Source organism: Rhineura floridana, chromosome 14 (genome assembly GCF_030035675.1).
Source record: "Rhineura floridana isolate rRhiFlo1 chromosome 14, rRhiFlo1.hap2, whole genome shotgun sequence".
Taxonomy (NCBI): domain Eukaryota; kingdom Metazoa; phylum Chordata; class Lepidosauria; order Squamata; family Rhineuridae; genus Rhineura; species Rhineura floridana.
This window is the reverse complement of record NC_084493.1, coordinates 38,055,313-38,079,570: the sequence shown is the minus strand read 5'-3', so window position 1 is coordinate 38,079,570 and position 24,258 is coordinate 38,055,313. Positions and strand designations below refer to the sequence as shown.

At 44.4% G+C, this 24,258-nt stretch overlaps 1 protein-coding gene across 1 annotated transcript in view; it reads left to right on the top strand.

Annotated features, from left to right (window-relative positions):
• The window catches only part of AQP9 (aquaporin 9), a 30,769-nt gene extending 6,909 nt beyond the window's left edge, over positions 1 to 23,860 (top strand). The window contains exons 2-6 of the mRNA XM_061594840.1: positions 6,124 to 6,250; positions 13,330 to 13,467; positions 16,633 to 16,751; positions 17,744 to 17,961; positions 21,693 to 23,860. Coding sequence (XP_061450824.1) covers positions 6,124 to 6,250; positions 13,330 to 13,467; positions 16,633 to 16,751; positions 17,744 to 17,961; positions 21,693 to 21,897 — 807 coding nt within the window. The 3' untranslated portion in view covers positions 21,898 to 23,860. The remainder of the gene's footprint in view (positions 1 to 6,123; positions 6,251 to 13,329; positions 13,468 to 16,632; positions 16,752 to 17,743; positions 17,962 to 21,692) is intronic.
• Positions 23,861 to 24,258: the final 398 nt, after the last annotated feature.

Here is a 24,258-nt window from a genome sequence, read left to right as displayed (position 1 = left end):
TGAGAAAATACAGCCAGTTATTTCCCTCTTTACTATTTTAACACTTCTATCCCTGCTTCATTTTCTTATGTGCAAAACAATCATAAATATTTTTAAGTCTTCATTTTTACAGAAATGCAATAACAATGTATCAGGTATACAAGATTCATTTTACATAAGCTATTAGAGCCAGATGAGTTTTAAAACCTTTAAAATGTATACATTTTCACTGTCACCTTATGAACCATACATTATTGTGACTGAGCAATAATCCCACATTGTGCCATTCCAAAGGAAGCAGTGTTGAAAAGACAATCTTGGCAGTGCTTATACCCACAGTTTTCTAGGATTTAAATAGCCATCTTTAATTCCAAGATGCTTTTTCAAAAAATTCCACTCTGGGCCTGAAACCAAATGAAGGAAAATCCATTTGCACCTGAAAGGATATTGATTGTGTTCCTTTGAGACCTGTAGAATAATGGATTTGGCCCATTTTATTACTGCAAGTTTGATTACCGTGTAATATGCAGGAAGGAGACAATAAATATATAACTAATGATCAAGGAAGAGCCACTTAGTTTCCAGTCAATTCAGTACTTCACCAGTGAGTTATGTATCACTTGCCCCAAGAGAAATGGGTCAAATCTTATCACCTATCAGTCACCATAAATGGCCCTATGGCCAGCTCCAGGCATTTTGCTCTCTGGCTCCCTTACAATGTTGCAGCAGATATTTCTCAGATTGCACTCTTGCTAGGCAGGAGATGGCTGGGAATGTTAATAAAAGGATTAAAGGTGTAAAGGGGGCTCAGCAGTTGCCTATGGTGTGTGCACACCATTCCCACTATCATCTGGGCACATAGTGATTTAGTCATTCATTCATTCATTCATTCTGGCTTTCTTGTACTGCCCAGTCAACTGTGTCCTCTAAGTCCAGGATTTCCAAACTGTGATCCGTGAACCACTAGTGGTCTACGAGCTCCATTCAGGTGGTCCACTGTATTTCTGTTAAAAACACTTACACTTTGACTTCTATGGAAGTCAAATTGTAATGCAATCTATAAGGAATAAAACAAGCAATTAAAATACAATTAAAAATTCATCCAGCCTCTAGCACAGCACATCATAATTGCTACAACAGGCAAAAAAAATAATCATTAAGTGATCCGCCAAGAGCCTCAGCAATTTTCAAGTGGGCTGTGGGGGCAAAGGTTTGGGAGCCACTGTTTTGGGTGGTTCACAATTTAACATATACAAAGATACAAACACAGCAGTGATCAGCCTCACCATCTGCTGCAGGTGCTCTACCTCTTGATTTCCTGAATCAAACAGGGAGTTGGACAGGGTGGACCTCCAGATGTTGCTGGGCCACAACTCCCTTCGTGCATGACCATTGGCCAAGCTGATAGGCATATCTTGACCACTGGCCATGCCGGAAGAGGCTGATGAGAGCTGGAGTCCAACAACACCTGAAGGGCCACAGGTTCCCCACTGGGATTATGTGGTAGGTGGCTGTGTGTCCAATTTTACAGAGGACAATCCTCTATTTGAAGGGCTGTCTGGTCCAGTTCTAGTTTAAGGATAAAGAACTATACGGAGAGGAAACAGAGGACTGGTTATCCATCAACGCATGGTGAGCACCTGGGTCACAGACTGCGCAAGCACACCCCTGCTCGCAGCCTTGGTTCTCACTGTGGTATTGTATAGAGCTGTGTTGTATCTCTATTTAATTTATATTGTTATTGCAAAATTTGCATCTATACATATAAGCATATGCAAAATTATTGAAATTGGTGGCCTCTTTTGTAGCAATGTACCCTACTAGATGGCCTACACGGCCCCTCCAACCCTAAAATTCTATGGTTAAAAAGAGTTCTTCAACACCATGCCACACCTGTTAGACCAGAGCAGATGAGGGAAAATAAGGAATGGACATCACTGCGTCTTTCCCAGCCATAGAGACTTTCACCAGGACTCTCGAAGCCATATCAAGCGTAATTATTAATCGAGCCCCAAATGCTAGCCTTAAGAGAGGATGGCAAGGTGTTTTTATTTATTTAATTAATTATTGTTGATTTAAAACCTTTATATCACATGTTTCTGCCTCACTTTCTAGTCAGCTTTGGCAACTTCAAACCACCTGTGACATATGCTGACCCCAGCTATCTTACGGGGTAGGGTAGCTCTCTCTCTCCTATATTCCCATTTTACAAAATGAGAACTGAGGCTAACAGAATTGCCATTCTGGCCAAGGCCACTCAGGGAGGCCATGTTGTTTCGAAAGCTGAGGGCTCGGACCTCTCAGAAAAATCTTATTTATACTGGAAAGTCCTATTTATGTGTCTTGGAAAGAGGCATACATCCTGAAAACAGCAGAAAGAAAAAGGCGCCAATCTTTAATCTGCCCTGTGAGCGAGATGCTGATCAAATGCAGCCACTTCCCAGGGGAGAGCTGTTCATTCCAAGGAGGGCAAATTGTTGTCCTTCCTGTGATGTTAGAGTTGGATTAGTAAACATGGTTGCTGCTGCAGCCAATGGAGGAGAGGCTACTTGGTCTAGAGTCAAGAAGTGCAGAAGACAAAGAAGGAAACAGCCTTCAGCAGTGCCTGCAAGAGGGAAAAGGGTATAATGCAAGCACAAGAACGCCCTTTTTAATTAGTGAGACGCTGGAGAAGACAATCCAAGCAACTTGAGAAGAGATTATCATGATATCCAATTGCCAGTCATGTTGTGTCATCACAAGGAAATGGAGCACAAAGGAATTCTGTTGAACTAGTTGTACATAGCTGCCAGCACTTGACAGAATCAAAAAAGGAGGGGCTCCCTAATTCAGATCCAGCTAGCCTTGTGCCTGAGGTGGAAAATTCACGTGGCAGCCCAGCACCACCACCACCCAACAATCTCTCTGCCACAAACATCCGTGAAATGAAAGGGAATTCCCTGGCAATGTCACAAAGGATCCTGGAGTGTAATTTAAAGTTGGCAGCATCACAAAAGTTGCTGGGGGCTCTCCGGCTAAATGCTATTTCAGCAGGCACCCCTGAAAACAGGGCTGCCCAAACTTGATTGAAATGCTTGGAATTGGAGTGGATTTGTGTCCAGGGCAGCTAAGGATGGATGAATCTGTCAATGTTGGTTCATCTCATTTTTCCACACTTAAATTCAGTTTATCACATTTTCGTATCAGTTTGCTTTTAAAAAAAATCCCAATGATTTTTTTTTGCATTTTAGCATGCATTTCTCCTAATATGCACATTTCTGTGTGCCATATTTTCCTAATATAATGCATGTTATGTTTCATTCACTATTATATGCACTCTTTCCCCTAATATACACATTTTGTACGCTTTTCTTTGGTTGGAGAACTGCATTGCAAATTTCAGAGAAGTGTAAACTTTGAAGGATGTCTGCATTTCAGTTTGTGTAATGTTTTGGAAAGTGTAAGGGCTCATCTACATGGTGGTTTACTGTGTGTTTGGTGCTACTCACATCTCCTTTAAATCTGCATGGTTCACATAATATTACCGGCAAACAGAAGCTATCACACAGTTTTCCCTCTGTAAATCTGTATTAACCCAATCCTCCGATAATACGAAAAGGGAAGAAAAAAAAGTCTTCATTCCCTTTCTCTAGTGGTTACAGATGCTTTGCTCTGATGCTTTTAGGAGAGTGTGTCAATTGTTCCCCGCTCCATGCCCACTATCTCTTCCTCCCTTCTTTCATTTTGTTTCCTGTGGGCTGACAAGCAACTTCTGGCTGTTCTCCTCCATTCTGCTGGCCTTTTTAATGTTGCTGGAAATGGTGCCTTTATTTTCTTTTTCTGTTGTGCGCAAAAGTATAACATTGCTCAAACAAAGATTTGTATTTCAGCTGTATCCTTCCAGGAAAAAAAGAAATATTTCCATCTCTAGGGTTTTTTAAAGGAACCTACTACAGCTGGTAGAACAAACTGAGTATGCTCAGTCACCTTAGCAACCAGAGTATGTGGAAATATATAATTAGAGGGTGGGACCACAAAGAAAAAGTGAGACTAATCCTCCCCAGAGGAATGCCTGCTTATGTGAATGGGAAAAAGTGATTGGCAGCTAACATTGAGCAGGAACTGCGGATAATGCAAATGAAAAGTGACGGTAAAAGAAGTATATTTCCTATGAAGAAATGCTCCCATGTAGTTAGGTAGGTAAAATAGGTTTTGGGAAGTGTAAATTAAAATGTGAACCAAACCAAATGTCTTCCCCATGGCTATTGGGGAAGACATTCCTGTGGACTCAACATTTGCCACAAAGAGAAGCTGCCACTTTGTTAAAGGAGAAAGACCTGGGGACTTGGTCACACCACGTTAGGAGGGAAGCACCGTCAGCGGGGGCAGGGATAATAAAAAGGAACGATCACAGGAAGGAAATGTCAAACCCACCCTTGTTTTGACACTATTTGAGGAAGTGAAATACAGCCCAGTTTTATTCTCATTTTATGTAGCTACTCTGAAGCGGGCAGAAGTTTAGCATGAGAAGCGATGGACATTTTTGTAGTGGAGTCCATTAATAATACCCTGAATGTGTACTGCCCGTGAGTGAGGAGACAACAAAGAGGAACGGGTTCTACAGACATCTAATAAAAAAAACTAAAATGAAAAATGAAATGGACCGCCTTCAAGTCAATTCTGACTTATGGTGACCCTCTGAATAGGGTTTTCATGGTAAGCGGTATTCAGAGGGGGTTTACCATTGCCTCCCTCTGAGGCTGAGAGGCAGTGACTGGCCCAAGGTCACCCAGTGAGCTTCATGGCTGTGTGGGGATTCAAACCCTGGTCTCCCAGGTTGTAGTCCAACATTTAAACCCGTTTAGGGTCAGGTGGGGAAGATAAGTTATCAGATAAACCAAATGGCTGTAATTTTAAATTATATTTTTTTCTTGGTGAACCCTGGCTTCAGGATTTCCTGGCCGCTCTAGCTCTTCTTTCATTTCCCAAGGAAGCTATTAAAAAAGGAGGCAGGTTTCCACTTCATTTGCCTCGTGCAGTTTTTCCTGATAACAAATTAAAGAATTTGAGATGGATTAAGCCTTTTCTGTTTTAACAAATCAAATAATGGACTCCAGTGGGATCTCCAACACTGGAGGCCTTCAAGAGGCAGCTGGACAGCTCAGTGCAGGAATCCACATGAACACATACGCAACAGGTTGGCTGTATTGAGCAGGGGGTTGGACCTGAGGGCCTTATAGGCCCCTTCCAACTCTACAACTCTATGATTCTATGACTAAAGCTAAAATATAAAGCCTCAATATAGGTGCCTTTGAGATGTCAGAACAAAAAATGTCCTAAAAACCAAGGAACTTATCCTGAAACCTCACCAATTCAAATCTGTCAGTTAATCAACTAATAATGCTTTAGTTGATTCAACCAATTACAGTTTGCAGCCATAATAGCAACTAACCATGTCCAAAAACTCCGGTGCCCAAAAAAGTGCCCAAAAAACCATGTCACAAAGACACACAAAAGTGGGCAAAGTTGTTCAAAGCACGGGGAGAATCCCTTTCCTTTGTCAAAAGAACTGGCTTCAGTTTTTGTTTTTAATGGACCTAAGGATACAATACCTGTGCAGTGTGTACAGCATGCCTTTGATGGGGAAACAGCTTTTTAAAAAAGAGATGTCTAGCTGCAGGAAGAGTAAGAGTTAGTTACCTAAACCACCTTGTGGGGTGAGCGGGAGGTGCCCCTGTGCTATTCTGACCATAGTATCTATACACTAAGACATGGGGTGGGTCAGGGTATCTCCCTCTCAGGAGAGGAAATTTTATTTGAACTGTACCATTGCTCTTCCACTCTATGTTGTCGAACTGTGTTTTATTGTAATAAGATCTGTTTTTTTAATATGTATTTTGTATCTTCTTTTTACATCTGTTTAATTGTGGTAGCCTATGGCTCTGGACAATGAAGAGTTCCTCCATTCAAAAAAGATCTATATAACAACACATCATAGGCATAGAGGAAGTTGGCAGATGACCCATGCCAGCAGAACTGTGGATGACATGTCCATTTTTTAATCATCTGGACAAGAGGATGAAGTTCTGGCTGCCTAGACTTCCAGAAACTGTGCTGCAGCCTGGAATCACCTCATTCTCCTCTCTCTGTCTCCCAAAACTGCAGGCCCTGGGATGCGGGAGCATTGCGCAATCTGTCCTTAGCAGAGGAGAAATGGGAGGAGCACCAGTGATATCCCTTGGCTTTGCCATGGCCGTCACCATTGCCATCTATGTCTCTGGAGGCGTTTCAGGTAAGCTGGCATTTTCACCATTGCTAGAGAAGTTGGAAATGAACTGGTAGAACAGAGTGGCTAAGAAACTGGGCTAAAAATCAGGAAGCCCCTAGTTTGAATCTTGTCTCTCTGATATGAGACAACTTGGTGGCCTTCAGCAAAGCCTCCCCCCTCCCGCCTCACACCCACCCCATTTGTAATAAAGAGGAGGAAATAATAATTCTGACCACAGAGCTATTGTGAGGTATATTTCAGAGTCTCTGTAGATAATAACATATAAAGCACTCTGAACACTTGGAAATGTTATACAAATATTATATCTATTATGATGATTATAGCTCAGTTTCATAGTGTCCATAACAGTTAAAGTATTTAGTGAGGCTGCAGTGTTTAATCAAAATGTTAATTATTTTTAATACAAGTACATACAACAATACAAAATGGCGGGCGCCATTTTAGAAGTCACGTTCTTGGCCCCTCTTAGGGGCTACCTTTTCTGAGATGGGGTCTACTGCAACAGATGCCTTTATTGTGTAAAGATGGATGCTTTACGCTTATACAATTAATCGACTAACATTGCAATCTGATACAGAGGTGAGTTCTCACTGTGTTCAGTAAGTGTATTTAAGATCATATCCTAAGATTTTTTTTACTGGATGACAGCCCTAATATTTAGAAATGCTATTTCAAATATTATTGGAGCCATTTCAGAGCTGCTGCAAAGGCTTCCATCCTCCCACTCCCCTTCAACGTCGTTAACACTGAGCCATTCCTCAATCTCCTTTGAACATCATACTTTACCATGGCTTGTTGGCGTGACATGACTGAGCCTGATATGGATCAGGGAGAGATTCAATTCACTTCACATTTAAAGGCAAATTTGCACTTTCCAAAACAATATGTAAATTGAAACCATCCTTCAAAATTCCCACTTCTGCAAATTTTGCAATGCGGTTCTCCAGCCAAGTAAAGTGTACAAAAATGCATATATGAGGGTTAAGTGTGCATATATTAGTGAAAATAAAATACAAAAATGCTAGGGGGAATTCTTTGCAAAAATGCATAATTAGGGAAAATTGTATACAGCAATATGTATATCAGGAGAAATTCACACTAAAAGGCTGATGAATTTTCATGAGGTCTTTCTCTTTAAAATGCAAACTATTGTGGAAATTTGGGGAACTGAACATAAGGCTATAAAAATGAGGCATTGAGAGAAACAGATTCACTCACCCCTAGAGCCTGGGCAAACGCATCTTTTGGCCATGAGGAGGAGAGTGGAAGCATTTGCTCCCATTTTTAAACTGATTATGGCTTGTTGTTATAGCCAAACTGAGATAAACTGTGGTTGCTTTATTAAATCTATGGTTAAACTCGATTGGAATAAGCCAAAATCAAACCATGGTTTCTGATTCTGGGTTGTCTCAATGGTAAGCCATTGTTTGCACTAAACGCAGATCTAGTTTGAATGCAAATGATAAACTACAGTTGTTATTGTTGTTTTGTTGTTGTTATATTCCACCCTTTCCCCCAATAGGAACCCAGGGCAGCAAACAAAAACACAAAAAACATAATAAAAACAGACTTTAAAATATATTAAAACAAAACATCATAAAAACATCTTTTGTTAAAAAAAAGCTTTAAAAACATCTTGAACAGCAATTCCAACATAGATGCACACTGGGATAAAGTCTCTATTTAAAAGGCTTTTTGAAAGGCCTTCATTAGGCAGAGATGGCGCCTGTCTAATGTTTAAGGGGAGGGAATTCCAAAGGGTTGGTGCTACTGCAATAAAGGCCTGCTTCCTATGTTGTACAGAATGGACTTCCTGATAAGATGCTATCTGCAGGAGGCCCTCATCTGCAGAGTGTAGTGATCGACTGGGTATAGGGTTGCCAGGTGTCTGGTTTTCACCTGGAGACTCCAGATTTTGGGGGTCCTCTCTGGGTCTCCAGATAACTCACCTTAATCTCTGGACTTTCAACTTTAATTTAAAAACAAACTCAAAAAAAATCAGCAACCAGTGCAGATTTCAGAGCAGAGGTGTTATGTGCTGATAGGGTCTCACTCATGTCAGCAACTATGCCGCAGCATTCTGCATTAATTGGGTCAGGTTGTGCTGCATTGAGATTTCTGTGCCCTTGGGTGATGGCTGCCAGGATTTTTTTAGGTTTGGTTTTTGGTTATGAATCCTGACTGGCTGTGGGATGCTGAGTTTTCTGCCTTACTCATATGAATGTTGTTGTGGTTGGTATGGTATTACATTTAGGAAATCATCACTGTCTTTTGTTTTTCTTTTTCTATTTGCATTTCATTTACCTCTGACCTTATTTCCTTACATCCATAGAAGCAACAACAGTGGTTCCATGTGCTCTACCGAACCCCCTTAACCCACTGATGATGCACCTTGTTGGTTGCATGACTGTTTGTTTCTTGCCCTATAGTAGTAAAAGAGAATTCACATACTGGGAAGTGTGGCTGCAATCGTTGAGGGAAAGATGGACCTCAGCTGTTGCTTCCAATGTGGAAGGAGCCTTTGCAAGTGAACTCGGTGAAAATAAATCCAGAGAGCAAAACCTTTATTACTTGCGAATAAGCACAATAAGCTAGCCTGACTATGACTGCAGCCCTCGTGATTGTTTGGGTTGGCAATAGGAGGATGCTGGTTGGGGGAGGGTACCCTTGGATCACAAATGGCTTTTCAGGGAAATCTGGGACACCCCTCAGAAAGTGCAACGCAGCCATTTGGGGTGGCAAATATCTTGAGCCAGTCCTGGCATTCAGAGCAGTGTCTATCTTGCACCCTGCAAGAGGAAACGAGGGGGAGGCTCAGCTCATTGTCTTCTCATGCGTGGGTCTGAGGACCCCTTCCTAAGGCTGTGCAATATTGGACCGAGGAAATGGCTTCACTCCGGGTCAGACCAGCAGCCCTCCTGCCCCAGTTTTGCCTAGGCTGACTAGTAAGGCGACTCGCCAAGATCCCTCCTCTCAAGCTGGAGTCTCTCAGTCCTAGGCGGACTGAATCGGGGAACCTCCGCATGCAAATCATGCATCCTGCCACTGAACTGCAGCTCTTCCCCCTTTGCATTTGGCAAATGGTTCGACTGATTAAGGCAGGGGTACAGATGGAGGGGAAATTCAGTTTGGTTTGCTTTTAAAGCTGAATTTACCCAGTTTGCACTTTCTGGAACAACAGAAAAACTGAAACGCAGCCACACTTCACACTTCGCCCTTATCCAAATTTTGCAATGCAGTTCTCCCACCAGTGCGTACAACAATTCATGTATTAGGAGGAAGGGTGCATAAAAACGAACATGCTAGTGAAAATAACATACAAAATACATTATATTAGGAGACATTGCTTGAAAAATGTAACCAAAACAAAAATGTGTTGATTAGGAGAAATTCACACGAAAACGTTGAAGAATTTTCATGAGGATGGAAAAAAAGCAAATTGCTGCGGGACTGAATTTAAGACTGGAAGAATGAGAAGCTGACAGAACAAACCTGTCCGAGCTTTCCATCTCCAGCCAGGAGTGAGAACCTCAAACCTGGGAGCCCTGCAGGCCTCTGTCGGCCCTGGCGCTCTCTCCAGACCACACCCTTCCTCCCCAGGCCAGGCCCTCACTGGCCTTGCTCTGTGCCCCCTGGAATGTGCCCGTGGACATTAATGTCCAGTGCCTCTTGCTTGCCAGGGTGGAGGACGGAGAACTGTGGGGCGGGGGAAGAACCTCTGACTTTTGCATGGCTGGAATGTAGCCTGCTGCATAAAGGAGAGAATTGAATCCATTGCTCTACGCTTTGTTGCCTCTAGCACATGGCCTTTGTAAGTGTGTTCATGACGGAATGTGGCCCTCGGGCTAAAAACAGGTTCCCCATCACTTTCCCTCAGACTTCACATACCAACCAATAACTTCACATTGGTGCTGGTCTGTTAACTGCAGTGGATGGATCCATAGCCAGATACACAATCACTCTTTTGAAGTAAAGATGAGGTCTTATCATATGCTTAAAAAAATGGGGGGAGGGATGAAATCTTTACTCCAAGCCTGACCACCTGTCATCCCTATTTGCAATTGCTGAAAGAGGAGAAAATTGTTCACTCAGATTAAAAGAAAGCCAAAAGATAAGAAGATTCGAAAAGCCACCTCTTGGGTGCGTGGAATGATCAGGGTGAGGAACATGAAACGAGAAATCCAAAGTTCAAAACTAATTCCTCGCTGCTCATTGTAGGTTACACCATTTTGGAGACAATATAATGGTGGCCTTTATCCAACTTTCGTTATCTGAGCTTGCTGCTTGTCATCATGATACATCAGAGGTGCTGTTGGGCACCTGAGATAACTCCCTGACCCCCAGGGCAAGCAAACAGAAGAATCGCACAGAGGGGGCCCTTTCTTCACAGTTCTCCTTTGGCAGGCAAAGGTCACTGTTATCAGAAACATTTTATTAAAGTCAGGAGCCATCCATTCACCTTCCCTCAAAATAGTCCTCAAATGAAATTGTGCAGTGGACAGGATTTCTGCTGGCTCTGTACAAAGCAAAAAGAGCTCTTCACCATCAAAAACCAGCATATCAAGGAGCAGAGCTCAGTCCAGTTGTTTCCGTAACATACTGCTTTTCTTTGTGTAGAGTGTAATCAAACAGTCAACCACCCACAGCAGCACCTGAAATGGTACAATCCCCAGGATGGTACTTTTTAAACATCTGATCCTACCAATCACTCACATCAGGAAGCCTGAGGAGATATGTAGGAAGCTGCCTTGAACCACATCAGACCATGAGTCCATCCAGCCCGATCCTGTTGCCTCTCTTCTGACTAGTAGTGATGGCTTTCCAGGGCCTCAGGCAGAGAGAAGGCTCTTCCTTGTCACCTGCTACCTGGCCACCCATTTAATCAGAGATGCTGCCAGGGACTGAACTGGGAACCCTCTACATGCAAAGCGGGTGAGGCACATGAATAGGTTCTTCTCTCAGGGGAGGCAGAAGTGTGCACAAATTCTGCCTGGTGAGGAGTTGTGTATAGCAGGAAAAAACTTGTGTTTTGCTACCCAAATATAAAGAGGCTCATTTAGAAAGGGGAGTGTCCAGTGGATGTATTTCATATCTGTGTCATATGAAATAAATCCATTGGACACCCTCCCTTTTTAAATTAGCCTATTTCCTTTCCTCAAAAAAGTTGTAGGAAGCACAGAGGGTTTCTTGGCTACCAAACCCTCAGTTTGCTGTCCAGTGAATTGCTCTCATCTGCAACACCAACGCAAATGAGTCTTGAGAACTGAACCCCGGCTTCTGTTTTGGTGATTTGGCATTTGTTTATTTGAAACCCTTCTAGCCTGCTCTTCCATAAATCCAATCCCTGAGTGGGATACTATATAATAAATATAACACATAAAATATAATAAAACCACATTATATTTAAAACTAATTGAACCTTAAAACAACAGTAGCAGCACCAAGCAAACAGCGAGTCCAACAGGAGCCACAAGGGCCTGACTCCAGTAATAATCACAATGCAACCAAAGGCTTGGGCAAATAAATATGCTTTTAATTGGTGCTGAAAACCCCGACAGGGTCAATCCAGAAGGGCCTTCTGCAATCAGATATGGGGAATGCACTCTCTGATACACTGCTGCAAAGCGAATGATCAGCAAATGTGGCAGTTAAGAGGGCATCCACTCCACACACAATAATACAGCTTAGGACCCAGATCCCATGCACACCTGCCCAGGCATGATGGCAGCTGTGTATTATTATTATTATTATTATTATTAAATTTTATTTATACCCCGCCTTTCAGCCAAAGGCCCTCAAGGCAGCTTACAAAGAAAAATATACACAGGTATAAAAATACAATATAAACACAATAAAAATACAATAAAAGCAATGCAATTTACAAAAATTAAATTAAATAATAAATAACATTATAATAACAAATAACATTAAATAACAAATAACATTATCATTATCGGCACCGCCAAGAAAAAGGAGGTGGCGTTAGCTGGGGTGGAGGCTTCCGAGAGGCAGAAGGGCGTCAGGCATTTGTTACAGCGAAGCTGTTTGCTGTTTCAACGTTGTCTTCCTGTCCGTGTCCTCAGGCTCGGTCAGCTGCTGTTCCCCGGGCTTCTGCTGCTGCTGCTGCTGCTGCTGGTTTATGTCGGGGGGCAGCTGCGGGAGCTTGGGCTTGGGGACCTAGGTCTTGCCCGGAGCAGGAGGAGGAGAAGGAGGCGGTGGCGGCTGTTGTTGAGCAGGAGGCCCCACGCCGGGAGGCCCTCACCAGGCTGTTGTTTGGCAGGAGGCCCCCCGCCAGGAGGTCCCGCGCAAGAGGCCCCGCACCAGGCTGTCATTAGGCAGGAGGCCCTGGGCTCAAGAATGGCCGCCTCTGTTATTGCGAGTGCAGCTCTGCTGCAGCAGGCAGGATGCTGTGCCCCACAGGGCTGGCACTTGGGGCTGCCGCTACAGTCTTAAGAGGCGTGTTGGTGAGGAGCTCTGGCTTAGGGGCAGAGCCCTGCCCTGCGTGCTGAGGGCCCAGGGTCAGCACCCAGCAGCTGTGACGGGGTGCCTGGAGAAACCTTGGAGAGCCGCTGCTGGTCAGAGTAGGCAGCACTGGGCTGCATGGGCCAACAGGCAGCTGCCCATGCCCTTGTCCTAAACGGCTCGTGGTGCCTGAAGGCTCCTGCTTAGTTACTTGTTTGATAAGATAATGGCTCCTCTTCGGTCAGTTGCTTTCAGGAGGGAAGGACTTTCGATGGTTTATCTGTCAGAACCAGGACCTTAGACTTGCCTCAGTAGGAAGCCGTCAACCAGTCCACATAATTCAGGACTGATGCAAGTTGCCCTTGGCCACTTGTTTAACAGCCTGGCTGCTGCACTCTGCACTAAATGATTCAGATCTATACCATATCATAGAAGGTTTTTGAAAGAAACATTTGAAATGAAGTTGGTACTACTTTAGATTGTGCTATAACACCAAACCCTCAAATTGTTTTATTATTTCTTTTTGTGGAAATCTGCGATTCACAAGGAATATATATGTGTGTGTGTGTAGTCCATGTAATAGTTGTCCCTACCGTCCTCCTCCTCCTTTCTTCTTTCAGGTGGTCACATAAACCCAGCTGTCTCATTTGCCATGTGCCTGACAGGGAAGATGAGATGGGTCAAATTTCCCATTTACGTCATAGCACAATTTCTCGGGGCGTTTGTCGGAGCAGTTGCCGTCTTTGCGATCAACTATGGTGAGTAGAAGGGACCAGTTTTCTCCCCAGGAAACTTCTCAACAAAGCCCAAAGTCATGTTTAGATTAAAATATCCTGATGAAAACGCAGAATTCGAAATTAGCTGTTGCAGCATTCATTTGTCCTGTGTGGACTAGCAATGCACTATTGAGGCTTTAATTAGAAGACACCTCCTTGCCCCTTTCCTTTAAAGCAGCTTCTGCCTCTGCAATTAATTGTCTTCTGTTCTCTGCCATGACCAACATTCATGGATTGGCTTTTTATTAGTCAGCCCTGTTCTCTGCCACAGGTGGTGGAAGGCTTTAATTTTGGTTTTCCTCTTTGCAATTATTTAATTTTAATTTTATTTTTTTATTACCAGCATTTGTAATAAATAAAAAATGTTAAAAATTCTTAGCAATTGCTCTGGCTGCGAAGAGGAAATGGGTAATTGAATCTCCCCTCTCCTGCAAGCAGAGGACAGGGACTTGTTAATTAAGTGGTTAATTCAAGAATGCTGCCCACGCGAGAGATTTTAATATACCCATCTTACTGCAAGAAAGCAATGCCACAATGGCACAAAGGGGCCCCAGTGTGAAAGCAACCTGGGCCTTTTTCATCTTGCCCAAGCAATAGATTTTGTCTTTCCCTCCCTTAACATCCAGCCTGATGATCTCAAAAGTCTGCCCAGTTTTTTGTGATTTTGACAGTACTGCAATCCTACCCAAACCTGCGCAGCAGTAAGTCCCGCTGCCTTCAAAGGGGCTTACATCCCTCCCTAGGAAGGTGTATAGGAGAGTAGCCTTACGTAGCCCTAATAAAGGTACACTCTTGTATACTTGAGAGGAGGGGAGGAATTTCCAACATTTTGTTTGTGGAATATTATGTGGGAGAAATGGATCAGTTTAGACTGGAGAGATGGACTAGGCAGGAGCAAATGAGACCAGCACACTTGGGCACGTCCGAGTGATCAATGTTATCATTATTCAGATAAAACTTGATCCAGAGATTTTTGCCTTGTGACATTTTGATGCAACGGGGCAAAATATTGCAAAGATTGTTGAAAAGGCATGGGGCCCCCTCCAGAAGTCCTTTTTAATGTGCATTCAGGATGATGTATGCTCTTAAGGGTAGTTTCAGGGTGGCTACATATGCTCCCACATTCGTCATCATCATCATCAATTTGTAGCTGCCTTTCCATAGCAGCAATGCTCAAGGCGGCTCACAACATCAAAAAAGCAACATAATTTTAGCAGTTACAAAAATAAATCAACATACGTAGCCCCACATCCTTCACAATAATGTCTAACAACAAAAATACAAAGCTAGGGCCGGCGCCAAAGGGCAGCCAGGTTGGGCCCTGGCTGAGGGTCTCTGCGGCCCAGAGGGGCCCCTGAAGGTCCCCTTGTATGGGTGGGAGAGTAGCGCTCCCCTGCCGCAGAGTCCCCTGCTGTGGATTGCAGGAAGCGAGCTTCCAGGCCATCCGCCTGTTCGCTCGCTCCACATACCTCTCTCCTGCAGACACAGGGCTGCCATCAACCAAGATGATGGCACAGGCTTCTTTAAGGGGCTGATGCCCCTACCGCCATCTTGGTTGATGGCAGGCATATGTGTGCACATAGCGTACCATGCATGTGTGCCATCAACCAAGGTGGCGGTGGGGGCATCAGCCCCTTAGAGAAGCCTCTGCTGCCATCTTGGTTGATGGCAGCCCTGTGCCTGCAGTGCACACAGCAGTAGGAGACAGGAGAGAGGTAGGTGGAACAGGCAGGAGCCGCGTGTCCGGGCAGGCTGGTGCCCAAGGGCCTAGTAATGCCTGGCACCAGCCCTGTACAAAGCCATAGCTCCAATAACAGCAAAAATGAATCTCCAAAATTAAATCTTGACCCCAAAAACAACTTTTAAAAAACATCCAACCCCAACAGTCTATAGACATCCTGAGCAGCAGGTTCACATATTCAACGGTTGCTGCTTTTATAGCTGCCAGGCCAGGTGGAGATCAGCCAGCAATGCAAGGGGCCCAGGAGCAGGACTCACACCGGTAGATGGTCTCATTCTGTCTGCTCACACATTCCAATTGATTTACGCTCTCAGAGCCTTTGGGACAGTCACATGGCATAAGCAGCAACCTATGCATGGTCCATAGCTTCCGACAAAAACCTGAAACCTTTTATACCAGAAATGTTCCAGGGTGCTTTCTTCACTACCGCCTTCAATGCGCTATGGCAGCATGGCACCAGGGCAATGTGCCGAATTGAAGCTGCTGCTTCGTGATTTAGCCTGTCCCACCTACATCCTGTTGATGCTGTTTTTGTGGAACCCAGGAAAGGACGACAACCTGAACATGAAAACTGTAAAAGGGACAGTATGGCGCTGGAATGATGCCCTCATAGCACAAATGATTTCAATAACAAGGCGGAGGAGAGAGAAAATTGCTGCGCGCTTGCTCCCTTGTGCTGCTTCACTCTGGCCTTGCTTGTGCCAGGAGAGTCGAGGGGAATCTTTGCCGCTGGCTGAGCCTGTCAGAGTTTGGTTTTGCTCAGGGATGGGTGCTTGCATGAAAGCAGAGGAAGCCCAAACAGAGGAGGATACATGTGCCTGCAGTGGGGGGGGGGCTGTGTGTGTGGAGAGAGAAACGAGGCTGGTGTGTCTATATTGGGGGAGTACAGAGGCCACTGAGTAGTGGGGGTGAGGTAGGTCTTTTCCCCCTTCCCTCCTCCCTTCCTGCAGGGCACAGGGAGGCCAGGAGGGAGAAAAGACCGGATTTCTTCCTGCAGGTGAAGGAGAGAGTAGAGCAGCCCCATGCCACTGCCGCCACTGCCAATGACAGTAACAGTGGCAGCTGCAAGGGCTAAGGGAAGGAGCAGGGTCGCATGGCCTCATGGCACAACTGATTTCCACTGTTGAAAAAATGGGGATGGCAGAGACAGAAACAATGGGAAGAGTAACGTGAGGCCAGTGCAGAGTCAATAATGTGGAAATACTGAAGACTATTTATGTGGTGAGAGAAGGAGCAGGCGGTCCCGTAGAAATCCATTACAAATCCACACTGAAAATGTCCAGTGCTCATTGCTGGGTACACCCGGAATAAGACACCCATCTAGAGATGCCCTTATGTGAGGTGCTGTGAGCAACTGAAACGCACTGTTTAATGCTAAATATTTATCAATCATAATTTTTTCTTAGATTTACTTATGTTCTACACTGGTGGAGAGTTCACTGTCACAGGAGTAAATAAAACTGCACATATTTTTGCAACTTACCCAGAAGAGTATCTGTCCCTGACAAATGGATTTGCAGATCAGGTAAATGCACCCAGGCAGACCTGTCTCCTCTTTGGCCTAGCTGGCATTCCACAGTCAGGCTTACAGGAGCTGGAGTGGCTGAACTGGGTATTTCACGTGTGTGTTTTGTATTTAACTGTCATAAGGCACCCTGCCCTGAGCCAGTGGGAAAGGGAGGGGTAGAAACAGGACTTTATTAAGGGCATGTTTATGGAAAATAAGATATCGGGGCTGGAAAAACTTTCCCATTTCCAGCTGTGCTAAATTCTAGGGCAGTTTGATTTTTCCAGCCCCTTAAAATGGATCTGGAAACTTTTCAGCACAAAGTGGTCTAACAGAATGAATATCCAGGGCCTGTCCACAAAAGAGCTTCCTTCTGGGGGAACTGGTGTAAATTGGCCAGCAGGGAGATGGAATCCTGACACCCTTCCCTTCTGTGTCTTGGGCCATGGAGTTTCTGGCTTTGTATGCTGGAGATGTGCACAGGCTGGGCACAGGAGTTGCATGGCGTGAAGGGGCTCATGGAGGCCTGCTGACCTCATTCGGCCTTTTGCCGCACCATTTACACGGGGCTCCAGCCATTAATGCTGTGCTGAAAATTTCTCCCATGTTCTTTTCAACCATTTCCCATCAACTGATGAGAAAATAAGTTTTTTTCAAAAATAATGGGGCATGGTTTTTTTGTTGCACTTTCCTTACTATTGAAGTGGCTGAAGGTTTTTGCCAATGACCTTCTTTCATTCTGCAAATCATCTCTCTGGTGGTCTGCAGCCTTCCCAGGTGCCTGCCTGCACATTTTGAGGGCCCTCTGATGTGCCCTCGGCTGGCCTTTCCTGTAACCACAGGCACCTGGGGAGGCTGCCTGCAGAGCCCCTGACAACTGTTCACTGTTGCTGCTTTTTAAAGTAAAGTCTTTTTAGTTTTATGGAAGAGGCTGAGTCCTCACTCAATGGCAAATTTTGACCAGCTGGGATTTCCTCCTTGGGTGAATCCATTTGCTTTTTGCCGGCCAGGTGATGTCAACAGCCATCCTCGTTCTGGGTGTGTTTGCTATCTTTGACACGGACAATCTTGCTGTACCGAAGGGGCTAGAGCCTATTGCCATTGGTCTTCTCATCATCTTACTGACATCTTCCATGGCCAGGAACAGCGGTTGTGCCATGAACCCCGCCAGAGATCTATCTCCACGGTTCTTCACCTACATTGCTGGATGGGGGCCAGAAGTATTTACGTAAGTCCATTTGCCTTGGCAGACGGAGAACTGGATTTATGGAACCATTTCCCCTTCTGTGGTAGTGGTTAACATACGTATGCTTTCACATGCATTAACTAGCTGTAAAGGATTACAGAGAGAGAGGCTAGCTTCAAGCCACTTAGCAAGAGTCGTGTTCATGGCAGAGGTGAGCTTTGAACTGGGAAGTCCTGATTCATAGTTCAGTCTCTTAGGCACTACTCTGAGCTCCTCATTGTGCCTGCAAAAGCAGAGGTGGGCAGAACCACCAGTCTGCTCCAGAATCCAAATGCATATATATGAACATAGGAGGCTGCCTTATAGTGGCCCAGTCTGCACGCCACATTAAACTGTAACGAAAGGGCAATGTGCCAGTGCACATTGGAGCCCCACCCCCCTTCCTTATGTACCGTAGACAAAGCAAGCCAGAGTCTGGCTTGTCTTGCCTTCCAAATCTGGCCTTGTGGTTTGTTTCTCTCGAAACAAACCATGAGCAGTAACCAAGGTTTGTTCTTGGCTTACCCCTTGTAGATCAGATTGTGGCTTGTTTTATCTGCTGTACGGCAGTAGCGGAAATACGGGAGGAGCTTCCCCAGGAACTTTGGAGCAGTGTGCGCAAGCACTAACACATTGCTCATTCACATTAACACAGCTGTATTCTGCCCTGCTAGTTTGTGTCCCTGCCCTGCTCTCTTTACCTGAAGAGGCTGGGACTTGAACCCGGGCCCTTCAGCAGGTAGACCGTGTGCTCTAAACACTAAGCCTCAGCTCTTTCACCTAGCTCTACCTTGGGACTTGAGGTAATCCACCAGCTCATATGTTGATACAGTCAGTCCTGCTGCACGTTGCAGTGCAAATCAAACCAAGAAACAGCATTTTGCCCCATTGGGGCAAAAGGTCTCTGTGCTGGTCCAGCACCATGACATCACTTTTCCACACGAGCCCTTTCTGAATGTCCATCTTAAAATGCTGGAGGATCACTCCTAAGAAAAGATGGCGCCCCAATTTCTGCTTGTATTAAATATCTGACGGCTGATTTGTCACGTAGTATGAAGGAGCAGAGTGGTAAGCGGCGGTAACGCAGCCGAAGCTCTGCTCACGGCCGGAGTTCGATTCCAACGGAAGGAGGAAGTCGAATCTCCGGTAAAAGGGGTCAAGGTCCACTCAGCCTTCCATCCATCCGTGGTCGGTAAAATGAGTACCCGTCATATGCTGGGGGGTAAAGAAAGATTGGGGATGGAACTGGCAATCCCACCCCATATATACGGTCTGCCTAGTAAACGTCACAAGACGTCACCCTAGGAGTCGGAAACGACTCGCACTACAAGTGCGGGGACACCTTCACCTTTACCTTTTTATGAAGGAGCAGGCATAAAGTGCTCAGTCTCCCCACATTTCCCCCCTTTGTCCTCCCCACAAATCCGAGGCCATCTTGGAAGGCACAGTCTGCATCTGTATTAGAATTGCTTTTAATATGTTTTTTAATATTTTAACCCTTTTTTAAAGATGTTTTTTAAAGTTTTTTTTAAAATGTTTTTAATGTTGTTTTGTTTTAATGTATTTTAAGGTCTTTTTATGATGTTTGAAAGTGTTTTTAGTGTTTCTGCTTGCCACCCTGGGCTCCTGCTGGAAGGAAGGGTGGGGTATAATAATAATAATAATAATAATAATAATAATAATAATAATAATAATAATATGCAGCCTGCTTGCTGAAGCCAAGCTGGTCTGGTCTGCCTGGCACGTCACCCACAGCTGCAGAGACAGGACAGATGGGACAGGATGTAAATGTAAATATATATAGTATAGTTCAGTTCAGTGGTTCCCAACCTGGGGGCCAGGACCCCCAGGGGGGCCGCGAAGTAATCCAGAGGGGGCCATGAACAGTAAAGAAATGAATTATTTATTAATTTTTTTAAAAAAAGTCTTCACTCCCTCGACACTGTCTGCTTTCCCCTGCCGCTGCAGATGACACTTCCCCCTTGCTCCAAACGAGAGGAGAGGCCTTTTGCTGAAGCGCCAGAGCGTCTTTCAGGCGCACTAAGGGCAGGCATCTGCCTATAAAATACATCGCAGATGCCAAAGGAGGCTGAGGGTGGGGCTACCAGGAAGAAGAGGGGATTACTATCACTGATTCCCATCTCCTTGTGTTGCCGCTACTGGCAACGCCCTTGCTTAGAATGAGAGGAGAGGGCTTTTTGTGAAGCAAAAAGAAGCAAGCCTGCAAAGAAAGGCTGCTTTCCCCCTTCTTTCTTGGCAGCCAGCCTGCCTCCCTGGGGGGAGGGGGTCACAATTTTTTCCCAGCTTATAAAGGGGGTCCCGTGCCCATAAAGGTTGGGAACCACTGGTTTAGTTGATTAACTCGTATCCCACCTTTCTGTATAAAGTACGCTAGATGCAGCTTACAAATGAGAGAATCAGATAAACATAATGAGAACAGCATCAACTCAAAGTGAACAAATAGCAACGGACTAAGGCTGCAGTATCATGCATGCTTTGGTCTGAGCGGGCCTTCTGCACAAGGATGCCCTGGGGATTGCTCTGTAAAATCCCCCTTTTGTGGGGGCAGGGATACTAACACGCTCGTGGAGAGCTGCTTGTCTAAAACCAGGCAGCAACCGGGCTAGGCGTGCCATGGCTCTATTCCACATGGCCAGTCACCACAGAGAACACACTGAGAAGGTGGATGGAGAAGCTCAGCCTGGGGACGATGGCTTTACCCTCCTCTGGAAAAGTTTCCAAAAACCTTTCAGAAAGCGATTTGGCTGTCTCCTTTGCGTTGCAAGAGTGACATCTAGTGGACACACACGACTAACTCTTTCTAGTAGCAGCAGATAAAACCGAAACTTACTTATGGAGATCCCGATAAGAATATGAGCTGGCTTCCAACTGTATTTGTGGGGGTTGGCTTTTTTTCAGCGTGACTAACATAATTGCACTTTTAATGAGATTTCTATCCAGTTTCAAAGTGAAAATCCTATTTATTTATTTATTTGTTACATTTGTATACCGCCCCATAGCCGAAGCTCTTGGGTGGTTTACAATTAAAACATTAAAAACAAATATACAAATTTAAAAACACATTTTTTAAAATCAATTTAAGGAGATTTTGTCTGTGGACAGTATAGGGACACCATCGTCCTTAAAATGTAGCAATGTTTCAGGTAGGAGGTGCTATGTAAGAGGGGATTCCACACCTTGTTCTAATCAGTGATGGTTGCATCTAGAAGAGGGGACAGGATGTCCTTCACAAAACAAATGCTGCCTGTTGCTGAACCAGCCACTGCGTTGCTGTGCCCCTAGTGTGACTGAGGGGGCACCCAATGCTCGGTTCAACTGGTGCTGCTCCTTTGCCTTCAACAGCCTGACAAGGAGAAACGGTGTGGGGGTGGGTGGTGGGTGGTGAGCTTTTCCAGCTTTTAATTGAAAGCACGGTAGCCATCCAAAGCTTTAGGAATTCCTAGCCACACTGGACAGGCAGTTGCTGCAATTGCATTTGATAATAGAAGGAGGGGGAGGGTTCATTACAAATCAGGTCTACAAAAACCACAGGAAGAGAAACACAGAAAACACTTGAATGTAACACTTTGGCAATGGCATCATGTGGGTTCTATGTAAAAAAAGGCAAATGGAAAAAAAAGTAATTCCAGAGAAGATTTAGTGTGGAAGCCAATGATGTACTCTTATTGCTAACCAATGATCTTGCTCTCTCTCTCTCTCTCTTTCACTCGCAGGGCTGGCTACCAGTGGTGGTGGGTCCCTATTGCTGGCCCGATGGTTGGCGCTGCTGTTGGGGCTGCTGTCTACATGCTCTTCATTGAACTTCACCATGCCCCTGTGCAGCCACGCCAGAGCAAGGCCACCCACGATAAATATGAACTCACGAATATGGAGGAAGAGATGCAGCTCCAGAGAGGCTGCCCTCCCCCTACCCTTTAAAAAGGGATGATGAACATGCCCCCGGAGCAGCCCTTGCATGGGCCACCTGAGCCCTTGTGAGGCGTGCTGTGGCAGGCAGCAGAACCTTGTTTCCTCCCTCCATGCATTGCAAAGGTAGCTGGAATGGAACCTGGAAATGGCTGCATGGCCTGGGGAAGGAAGTTTGCCCATCCTCCTTTTACACCTTAGGTCGTCCCCCCCCCGATGAGTCTAAAAGGGAGAGTAGTCCTCTGACTGGGTAATGTCACTGGAGTTGCCAGGTCAGATGCATCCCAACCCCTGAGATTTCAGGGGCGGGGCCTAGTGATGTCATGGGGCAGGGCCTAGTTATGTCATTAAGCATGATACATTAAGCATCAGCTACAGTTGCTTGGAGCATACAATTCATACAAAAACATTTCTCTGATTGGAAATTAAGATAGAAATCTTAGCTAAAAGATGGAGCCTGGGTAGGGAACCTTTAATCTAGCCCACTTGCTTCTGGCAAGAAAGGTTTAAGTGTCCTCAGTCCAGGACAGTCACCAGAAGGCCATTGTAGGAAGAAGGGAGCCTAGTGTTGTGGAGATATTAGATGGGAGCACTCAGGAGTAAAGATGGATGCCCCTGAAGGCTGCAATTCTAAACACACTAACACTTACTAATCCCCATAGAACTCAATAGGACTTAATTCTGAGTAGATATGGTTTGGATTGTGATGTCGGTAAAGCTTGACTAGGGATCCTCTGCAAAGATATCCATATCCAAGCAGGGTTGGCAACCTCCTGCCAGGAATGCCCTGCCTGCCTTTTAACGTGGCTGCTCCAAACTTCTTTCCAGACTTGACCCTTCAGCACCTGCTAAAATCATTTTTTGTTTAGGCAAGCCTACCCAGGCATATAGAACCTATTGTGTTTTAATCTGTTTTTAACTCATTGTTAGTTTTATTAATTTGAATGTTTTTAAATACCTTGTCTTTTAACTGTTTTTGCCAATAATTTTATTGTTTTAATTCCTTCTGTAAACCTCTTTAGGGATGGAAAGATCTGTCAATTTCAGTTCTCTCAGTTTCTCACTTTTCTGATGTTAAATTCAGTCCTTTATATTTCTGCAGCAATCTGCATTTTTTTAAAATCCTCATGAAAATTCTCCACCATTTTAGTCCGAATTTCTCCAAATAAACACATTTTTGTAGGCAGTTTTGACAGAGGTACACATTTCTCATCATCCCTTCTGCATGTTAATTTCACTCATACATTTCTCTAATATATGCATTTTTAAAATATTGTTTAGTTGGCCAACTGCATCCCAAAATTCTAATACAACGAATTTCGAAGGATGGTTGTGTTTCGGTTCTCATATTGTTTCGGAAAGTGTGAATTTGATAAATTCTGCTTGAAATGCAAACTGAACTGAGATTCTCACCCATCCCTAAACCGCTTTGAGATTTTTTACAATAAAGCCGTTTATAAATATTGCAAATAAAATACATAAATAGATTTCTGAGTCACTGTGGCCCTTGAGTCTCTTCCCACTTTTAGGCACAAAGGAATCTGCCTTATACTGACTCAGGCCATTTGGTACCACCTAGCTACTGATGACATGGACTAGCAGTGGCTCTCCAGGATTCCAGGCAATAGTTTTTTCCAGAAATTGAATTTTGGACCTTTGCATGCAAAGCACATGTCCTACCAATGAGCTACAACCCTTCCCCTGTTTAAAAATTAAAATAGTTCTTTTCAATTCACTAATGAATGCAGATCCACACCATTCTTTTAAAGCACATTCAACATACATTTGAAGCACATAAATCCCACCGCAGAATCATGGGAACTGTAGTTTCTTAAGAGTGGTGGGAACTATAACTGTGAGGGGGAAACTACACTTCCCAGGATTCTTTAAGGGAAGTCATGCACTTTAAATGCAGCTTCGATGTTCTTTAATTGTATTGTGAGGATCTACTTAATAAACTTTGCCTAAATGTAAATCGTTTTAATTATTTTTTTTTAATGGAAATGAGCTATAAAGTTTACTGGGTGACCATGGGCTACTCACCATCTCTCAGCCTAATCTGCCCCTCAGGATGAAAACAGCAGTGGGGAACCATGACCACCCCAAGGAAGAAGGGCACACTAAAATGTAGAGGAAATAATAAATTACAACCATAGTGTGAAATCAGATACCTATCAAGACATAGTATGAAGAAATATTTATATGAACATGAATATCAAAGATGTTTATTTACACAACCTGTAAATATATTTATAGTGCAATCCTGTTTGTTTACACATTGTTTACCAATGTATTCAACGGGGCTTACTCAAACAGGGAAGTGTGCACAAAATTGCAACCTCAAGTGATAAGGAACTTCACTCACCCAACCCA